At 49.0% G+C, this 9,877-nt stretch overlaps 1 protein-coding gene across 3 annotated transcripts in view; it reads right to left on the reverse strand.

Moving 5' to 3' along the window:
- The window catches only part of fnbp1l (formin binding protein 1-like), a 68,062-nt gene extending 60,741 nt beyond the window's left edge, over positions 1-7,321 (reverse strand). For 2 of the 3 annotated variants that reach the window (XM_083647825.1, XM_083647824.1), the window contains exon 1: positions 7,206-7,321. In XM_083647825.1, the coding sequence (XP_083503951.1) occupies positions 7,206-7,229 (24 nt within the window). In that variant the 5' untranslated portion in view covers positions 7,230-7,321. The remainder of the gene's footprint in view (positions 1-7,205) is intronic. The other variant, XM_083647826.1, reaches the window with a different exon arrangement.
- Positions 7,322-9,877: the final 2,556 nt, after the last annotated feature.

The following is a 9,877-nucleotide window of genomic DNA, read 5'->3' on the forward strand; positions in this document are numbered from 1 at the left end:
TTAATTCATTTTAATCGGCTACATTCTTAACGGCAGTTAACCGACTACCGGTTAATCATTAACATCCCTAACGCCAACACGACCACACGAGGCCTCGCAATACACCAACACGACCACACGAGGCCTCGCAGGCCCCGCAATACACCAACACGACCACACTACACAGAACATACTGAGGCCACCAAGTTACCGCAAGTCAACCTTAGCAGAACATATTAGAATACTGATAGCCAGTGAGAATGCTGCAAGAGGATTATCATCTAAGTAAGAATGCAAAATGTTTATGATGATGGAATTATTCTGTGTACATCCAGCCAGCCATGTAGTCAATATAGCCAATCAGTCCCTCAATCCTGTGTAAAGAAGCATGACAGCCAATCAACTGTATTGTCTTCTTTTTAAGACAATCATGTGTAATCTGACACTAGTAGGCTGTAATCTGACATTGGACAGCCAATCATGTGTAATCTGAATTAATCTCATCAGCGGGCTCACGGGATTATGAATATCCATCAGTCCGCCGCAGTGTCTCCACTCAACAGATCATCCTGTGCTTCACTGCAGCACTGACCACCACAAACACACATGACCTCCAATACTTTTCAATGGGCAACGAATGAATGGAATACCTTGACATTTTGGTCACACTGTGTGGGGGGAAAAGCAGCCTGGCCTTTTAGGGAAACTAAAGAAAATGTACGACTTGTCATGATATTAAATTAATGCACAACATGGACCAATATGACCATTCAATCTAGTGAATTTGTATGTTTTTTATGTAAGTGAATCAAATGCTAACAATATCAACCAAACCCAAATTTGACATGATGAAGAGTCATCTCAAATTGAATTTTCCCCACTACTCTCGCTCTCTCTCCGCCTCCTGATCACTAGCCAGGCTGTCTGTCTGTCTGTCTGTCTGTCTGTCTGTCTCCTGATCACTAGCCAGGCTGTGTGTCTGTGTGTCTGTCTGTCTGTCTGTCTGTCTGTCTGTCTGTCTGTCTGTCTCCTCCTGATCACTAGCCTGGCTGTGTGTCTGTCTGTCTGTCTGTCTGTCTGTCTGTCTCCTCCTGATCACTAGCCAGGCTGTGTGTGTGTCTGTGTGTCTGTGTGTCTGTGTGTCTGTCTGTCTCCTCCTGATCACTAGCCAGGCTGTGTGTGTGTGTGTGTGTGTGTGTGTGTGTGTGTGTGTGTGTGTGTGTGTGTGTGTGTGTGTGTGTGTGTGTGTGTGTGTGTGTGTGTGTGTGTGTGTGTGTGTGTGTGTGTGTGTGTGTGTGTGTGTGTGTCTGTCTGTCTGTCTGTCTGTCTGTCTGTCTGTGTGTGTGTGTGTGTGTGTGTGTGTGTGTGTGTCTGTCTGTCTGTGTGTGTGTCTGTCTGTCTGTCTGTCTGTCTGTCTGTCTGTCTGTCTGTCTGTGTGTGTGTGTGTGTCTGTCTGTCTGTCTGTCTGTGTGTCTGTCTGTCTGTCTGTCTGTCTGTCTGTCTGTCTGTCTCCTCCTGATCACTAGCCTGGCTGTGTGTCTGTCTGTCTGTCTGTCTGTCTGTGTGTCTGTCTGTCTGTCTGTCTGTCTCCTCCTGATCACTAGCCAGGCTGTGTGTGTGTCTGTGTGTCTGTGTGTCTGTGTGTCTGTCTGTCTGTCTGTGTGTCTGTCTGTCTGTCTGTCTGTCTGTCTGTCTGTCTCCTCCTGATCACTAGCCAGGCTGTGTGTGTGTGTGTGTGTGTGTGTGTGTGTGTGTGTGTGTGTGTGTGTGTGTGTGTGTGTGTGTGTGTGTGTGTCTGTCTGTCTGTCTGTCTGTCTGTCTGTCTGTCTGTCTGTCTCCTGATCACTAGCCTATCCAGGCTGTGTCTGTCTGTCTCCTGATTACTAGCCAGGCTGTGTGTCTGTCTGTCTCCTGATCACTAGCCTGGCTGTGTGTCTGTAGCCGTTTTTCCACATGCGTACCGGAAAATTACCTGTAACTTAGTCAATATCGGACATTTCCCGGAATTTCCCTTCACACCTGGGCGCTCGCATGTGGGAATATAGCAGCGAAATTGCCTGTATGTTGGGGGGCGGGGCGGCACTGCAGAGCGGGTGGGGAGTGACGTGTCGGCAAAACTCCGATGGTGAAATAAGTTTGCTTGTCACACAATAAATCACACTCGTTTGACTTAAGAGGGCATGTACAGTATGTTGTATCATTCACATTCGCTAACCAGTCTTTGAAGAAGTTGGGATCCATGTCTGAGAGAAATAGCCTGGCTGGTTCGATGTTTATCCGTTCACCTGCGTCGCGTTGAAGCACTTTTTACAGACTGGCTTCGTTTGATGTGTCCGGGCTTGGAGCGAGCAGGCAGCAGAGAGGGGAGAGGGGGAAATTGGCATGCCCACACATGAAGCTGACATACCGCTCTTATTATCACAAGATCATTTAGCCAGTTTGCTTTAATGTGCGCGAATGATTAGATTATGCCCGCTGGAACATTAAGCAACGTGTGTATACACCTCGCCCATGAGAAGGACCGCCTGTTCCGGCAAATGACTGGACCCGTTTCCTACTTGTGTCCCTGATCGCGCATACCGCTCTTCTGACTGGCTCGAAACTGGTGAAATGTCCGCAATGACGGGGTCGCGCTTATACCGGAACAACAACTTTCACACATGAACGCATTAGACCACGTTCCGGTCATTTAGCGGTAAAAAGCGCATGTGGGAAAACGGCTTGTCTGTCTCCTGATCACTAACCAGGCTGTGTGTCTGTCTGTCTCCTGATCACTAACCAGGCTGTGTATTAGGGGTGGGAATCACCAGATGCCCACGATACGATACTGAAACGATACTTGAGTCATGATACGATAGTATTGCGATACTGCGATATTTTCGATATTGCGATATATCGATATTGCGATATATTGAATATTGCGATATTTCGATATATTGCGATTTCTTACTTTTTCAACTGCAAATGATGTCCCCAAAGGAAAACTTTGTCAACATCTGGTTCATATAAGAACAATTTTTCAGTCTGTACATCCGACTTCAACCATTTTATTGCAGCAACATTGTCAAGTAGACAGACCAACAACTTTCATAAAGTCATGTCATAGTTGCATGCACCTGACAAACTGAACTGTTTGTTACAGTCTACTTACAGTCCACCTTAACTGGATGTGTGTGTGGACTACTGTACTTATGTAGTTTTTGCAACTTCACTTCACTTACACAAAACATCTTGTGCAGCCCATTCAGTAACTGGGGAATTTGTAAATTACTGGTATGACAAAACTGTTACTGTTAAAACAAAATGAAAATATGCTACCGTTTGTTTACTGCTGGCCTTGGAACTAAAGTTTATAGTAGCCCGGTGGCCTGGCATGGACTGCAAAAATTTTTTTTTTTTTGCAATATCGATACTTGGCGTCCAAATATCGATACAATATCGTCAGGCAAAATATCGCGATACTGTGGTGTATCGATTTTTTCCCCCACCCCTACTGTGTATCTGTCTGTATCCTGATCACTAGCCAGGCTGTATCTGTCTGTCTCCTGATCACTAGCCTGGCTGTGTGTCTGTCTGTCTGTCTCCTGATCACTAGCCTGGCTGTGTATCTGTCTGTCTCCTGATCACTAGCCTGGCTGTGTATCTGTCTGTCTCCTGATCACTAGCCAGGCTGTGTGTCTGTCTATCTGTATCCTGATCACTAGCCACTAGTAGCCAGGCTGTGTGTCTGTCTGTTTCCTGATCACTAGCCTGGCTGTGTGTCTGTCTGTCTGTCTCCTGATCACTAGCCAGGCTGTGTGTCTGTCTGTCTCCTGATCACTAGCCTGGCTGTGTGTCTGTCTGTCTGTCTCCTGATCACTAGCCAGGCTGTGTGTCTGTCTGTTTCCTGATCACTAGCCTGGCTGTGTGTTAGTGCTGCACGATTTGGGGAAAAGGTGCGATTAGCGATTAGGGTGGACAATATTGCGATTGCGATTGTGATTGCGATATAATAAACAAGAGTTTTTTTTTTTTTTTTTTTTTTTACCTTTATTTATACAGGGGGAGTCTCACTGAGAGCAATGCTCTCTTTTTCAGGAGTGCCCTGTTCACATTCACACACACATTCATACCTGGAAGCTGACCAGTACAACCACAGTCTGATCTGCTGGCCACTGATCAGCTCCACTGGAGCAGTTGGGGTTAAGGCCTTGCTCAAGGGCACCTCAGTGGTGGTAATGAGGGAGGGGCAAGCGCTGCCTTTTCACTTTCCCCACCCAGATTTATCCTGCCGGTCCCGGGGATTGAAGCTCGCTTCTCTAACCGTTGGGCCACCACTGCCACTAGGTATCTAGGGATGTGCCGGCATGAGTTTTTGACGGTATGATAACCTTGGACAAAAATACCACGGTTTCACATATCACAGACTAAAATACATGAAATATGTTACAATTTAAAATATATTAAAACTAAAAAAATAAAACAATTTGAAATTAAATTATCTTTACAAAAAAATAAAACATTTTGAGACATTTGCCTGTCCCAAACATGTAAAAAAGAAACACCAGTCAAATAGAAACTGCACTGTGTTACAGCACATAGAAGATGGCTCAGCAAAGTTGCAAAGTTAGTTACATGTCTGTCCAGCAATACTAATGAATGATACACCCCGTTTATTTATTTTGTAGCGACAGATGGCCTTAAACGCCACACTCACGTGACGCTTCTTGAGAGAGAGAGGTGAGAACGTGCATCTGCAGACTTTTAACGAGGGGACCATGAAGGCGTCATGTGACAGGCTAGTTAGCTAGCCTGGAGGTGATGCTGCCAGTGCTGGCAGCTGCAACAGTGTTTTGCTATCAACCTTGTTAATCTCGTTATATTCTTCATCACAGCGGGTCATCCCCACTGTGTACTTAATCGCGCACTAGTTCTGCATAAACACCTGCAGCTCTCTCCTTATTTTACTGACGTTCTCACTGATCACACGGCTGTTTACATGCGTTTCTGAACGAACGGCTAGCTAGTTATTAGCATAGCTTGCTGTTAGCGATCATGGATGTTCTCTCTCGCCCTCTCTGTAGATAATATGTACCTTGCTGCACATAACATTACTTATTTGCGGGAGTGCATGGGAGAAGTCTCCCGCTAGTATTGATGCCCAGTGTGATGGCTGAGAAACGTGTGTTTGCTGCGTCGCGTGTAACGTTAGTTTAAAGGAGGCTCTCACACACACACACACACTCAAAAAGACGTGAAAAAAATAAAATAATCGCACACTTTTGCGGTTATGCAATCGCACGTGCTGACATCGCGATTGCGATTGCGATTCGATTAATCGTGCAGCACTACTGTGTGTCTGTCTGGCAGGGAAAGCATCCTCTGGCAGTGGCGAGTTCTCTCTCCTCCTATCCTGATTGGTACTCCATCCACGGACACACACAAAAAAAGCAGGAGAAAAACAACAACAAGGGAAACTGAATTGGAGACATGATGAATGCACATCCAAAACAAAAAAACATGGAACCCTGAAAAAGCATCACTGCATTTCATAATAGTCTGAATAAATGGTTGTGACACCGACTCATTCAAGTACGGCTTCAAATTCAAATAAAATAACAGTATAAATTATGTATAGAGTAGAGCCACTATAGACGCCATTCAGCATCATCTCATGGAGGTGAAGTGGCCCCCAGGCCTCACACTGAGAAATGCTGCTCTGTTTCATCTCTACACACTCTGCCTCTCTACACTCCCTGTGGACTGGAATAGCCATGAGTCAAGCAGCCTCTATTCTCCCCCACCACACACACACACACACACACACACACACACACACACACACACACACACACACACACACGGGATGCTGCTAGTTGCCACCGGTGACCACAGATCTGTTGGCCAACAGCCCACAAATACAGCCTGGTCCTCACTACGCTGTCATGTAGAGGTAGAGCTGTTGTATAACCTACAAATATTAAATAACACAACACAATCAACACAATATTGCAGGTCTTTTTTTCGAGAGAATGGAAAAAATGTAAACCCTTTTAGTCTGATGTAAATGGGCATCTCTTCCTCTCTCTCTGACTCTCTCTCTCTCTCACACACACACACACTCACACACACACACACACACACACACACACACACACACACACACACACGGCTGACATGAGCTCTACTGAACTTGACAAAGAGCAGACCACTCCAAGACTGACTGAGCTAATAACGTTTGATGAACGACTTCCAGTAATACTGACTGACTGTGAGAGGTACAGGACACGCGTTATGATCATCAGAGCATCTCCTCCTCTCCCATGGAAGTTAGGGGGGGGGGGGTTGGCACAAAGATAGTAGTATACCAATCAGTCCATCCATCAAATAGCAGCAAAGTATGTATGATGTTGCATTATGGGGAGATCTTATTCCCTGCCTGCCCCTTCTCTGAAACAGGGTGTGACATCCAAAACCCGCCTGGATCTAACTTCATATTAATAACATGCCGCTGGCTCTCGCAGCCAGATCAACACCACAAGGCGGGTGTATTTGATCCACGCTGACAGGCAGGCAGGCGGGCAGGCGGGCAGGCTGGGCGGGGCGGACACGGCAGGCTGACCGCCCCGGCCCGGCCCGTGAGCCTGCCTGCCTGTCCGTCTGGAGGACTTGCCCATTGTTCAGCCCGCTGTCACCGCGGCTAAGGTGCATCAGGATTAGCTAGCTTAGCCTCGCTGGCTAACAGCCGAATCTGTGTCAGTGTGGTGACCACCACCGAAATGTGTGAGCGCATTGCTGCGTATTTTGGAGAATCAAAGTTTAGGCTATTTCAGCATGTCGGACAGCAGACGTCAGAATACGTGACCCACACTGTACTGTAGCCAGCAACAAGCACCAGATACGGTTACAGCGTATTTGGTGACCCATTATTCTGTGTGACCTGCCTTGATATTCTTACCCTAATCCCAACCACCTCACTCCTCCATGCCTAACCCTAACCAAAGATACTTTATACACTATCCTAACCAAGCTAAAGACACTTACTGCTGCTCACACAATCTGATAGGTCACCAAATACGGCTAGCTAGCTGCTCGCCTGTACACAACAATGCTAAAAGGTAACAGGCACCTTCCTTCCACGCGAATTCCCAAAGTCTGCAGGCTGTGCGTGTCCTCCGAAAGAGAAGACAAAGCCGACAGCCCCGGACAGACAGTCTCTGCCTGGGCAGACAGAGAACCAGACTCACCCACAGCTCCGTGCCCCAGCTCATCACTGCGGATGGATTCCTCCAGAGTTATCCCGGATTGGACGCACTTTTTCCCCGCTCAGCCTCGCCTGGACCGCCGCGCTGGTCTCCCCTACTAGTCCTCTGAAACACACACACACACAGTACACACACACACTCCTCCCTCCTCCCCTGCCTGAATCAGCGATACAGCAGAGCAGCAGAGCAGCAGGCAGGGCCGCACAAAGCAAACCAGAGCCCCGGCGGGCCTACACTGACCACCCCCCCCCCCCCCCCCCCAAAAAAAATCCCATAGAGTCAACTTCAAATAAAATAAAAAAGATAGAGAGACTTTACTTTACTGTGATTTTACGCTGTTCAAGACAACTCAGATCTCAGTAAAAAAAAAAAAAAAAAAGTGCTCGGGGACTTGTGAAAAATGCTTGTCCAACTCGGAATTAGCCTACAGGTCAGAAATTCGGGTATCATTTCAGTGCTCCAGTTTGTCCAATTTGACGACAGTAACAACATCAAGCATGGCGGCGGTTCTTAATCGTTAATGGAGAATGAAGTTATTATAAAGGTGTTTATTGACGTTTTTTAACACAATTTGCCGTGATCGCTTCATTCACGCCACCCGGGGCAAAACGGCATCTGCTGCTCACATGTTTGCATTGATTTTAATCTCGACAAATTTGCTAATTTCGCCTTGCTGTGTGAACGCACTGTAAATTATCGCAGGGATGACATATTTTTGTAGTAGGGCAAGTAGGCCAATCCAGAAGCATCGCGCTGGTTCCCTCGTCTGGACGCTGGTTCCTTCGTCTGGACGCTGGTTCCTTCGTCTGGACGCTGGTTCCTTCGTCTGGACGCTGGTTCCCTCATCTGGAAGCTGGTTCCTTCGTCTGGATGCTGGTTCCCTCGTCTGGACGCTGGTTCCCTCGTCTGGACGCTGGTTCCTTCGTCTGGATGCTGGTTCCCTCATCTGGAAGCTGGTTCCTTCGTCTGGACGCTGGTTCCTTCGTCTGGATGCTGGTTCCCTCGTCTGGACGCTGGTTCCCTCGTCTGGATGCTGGTTCCCTCATCTGGAAGCTGGTTCCTTCGTCTGGACGCTGGTTCCCTCATCTGGAAGCTGGTTCCTTCGTCTGGACGCTGGTTCCTTCGTCTGGACGCTGGTTCCTTCGTCTGGACGCTGGTTCCCTCATCTGGAAGCTGGTTCCTTCGTCTGGACGCTGGTTCCCTCGTCTGGACGCTGGTTCCTTCGTCTGGACGCTGGTTCCTTCGTCTGGACGCTGGTTCCTTCGTCTGGACGCTGGTTCCTTCGTCTGGATGCTGGTTCCCTCATCTGGAAGCTGGTTCCTTCGTCTGGACGCTGGTTCCTTCGTCTGGACGCTGGTTCCTTCGTCTGGATGCTGGTTCCCTCATCTGGAAGCTGGTTCCCTCGTCTGGACGCTGGTTCCTTCGTCTGGACGCTGGTTCCTTCGTCTGGACGCTGGTTCCTTCGTCTGGATGCTGGTTCCCTCATCTGGAAGCTGGTTCCTTCGTCTGGACGCTGGTTCCTTCGTCTGGACGCTGGTTCCTTCGTCTGGACGCTGGTTCCCTCATCTGGAAGCTGGTTCCTTCGTCTGGACGCTGGTTCCTTCGTCTGGACGCTGGTTCCTTCGTCTGGACGCTGGTTCCTTCGTCTGGACGCTGGTTCCCTCATCTGGAAGCTGGTTCCTTCGTCTGGACGCTGGTTCCCTCGTCTGGACGCTGGTTCCTTCGTCTGGACGCTGGTTCCTTCGTCTGGACGCTGGTTCCTTCGTCTGGATGCTGGTTCCCTCATCTGGAAGCTGGTTCCTTCGTCTGGACGCTGGTTCCTTCGTCTGGACGCTGGTTCCTTCGTCTGGATGCTGGTTCCCTCATCTGGAAGCTGGTTCCCTCGTCTGGACGCTGGTTCCTTCGTCTGGACGCTGGTTCCTTCGTCTGGACGCTGGTTCCTTCGTCTGGATGCTGGTTCCCTCATCTGGACGCTGGTTCCTTCGTCTGGACGCTGGTTCCTTCGTCTGGACGCTGGTTCCTTCGTCTGGATGCTGGTTCCCTCATCTGGAAGCTGGTTCCCTCGTCTGGACGCTGGTTCCTTCATCTGGATGCTGGTTCCCTCATCTGGACGCTGGTTCCTTCGTCTGGACGCTGGTTCCTTCGTCTGGACGCTGGTTCCTTCGTCTGGACGCTGGTTCCTTCATCTGGACGCTGGTTCCTTCATCTGGATGCTGGTTCCTTCGTCTGGACGCTGGTTCCTTCGTCTGGACGCTGGTTCCCTCGTCTGGACGCTGGTTCCTTCATCTGGATGCTGGTTCCCTCATCTGGACGCTGGTTCCTTCGTCTGGACGCTGGTTCCTTCGTCTGGACGCTGGTTCCCTCGTCTGGACGCTGGTTCCTTCATCTGGATGCTGGTTCCCTCATCTGGACGCTGGTTCCTTCGTCTGGACGCTGGTTCCTTCGTCTGGACGCTGGTTCCTTCGTCTGGACGCTGGTTCCTTCGTCTGGACGCTGGTTCCTTCGTCTGGACGCTGGTTCCTTCGTCTGGACGCTGGTTCCTTCGTCTGGACGCTGGTTCCCTCGTCTGGACGCTGGTTCCCTCGTCTGGAAGTCAATGGGATTTTTGTATGGGGATTTTGGAGATGCCTGAAATAAGGTCTGTGGTTAACAAA

The sequence above is a fragment of the Poromitra crassiceps genome (assembly GCF_964638095.1).
Source record: "Poromitra crassiceps genome assembly, chromosome: 12".
NCBI classification, from domain to species: Eukaryota; Metazoa; Chordata; class Actinopteri; order Beryciformes; family Melamphaidae; genus Poromitra; species Poromitra crassiceps.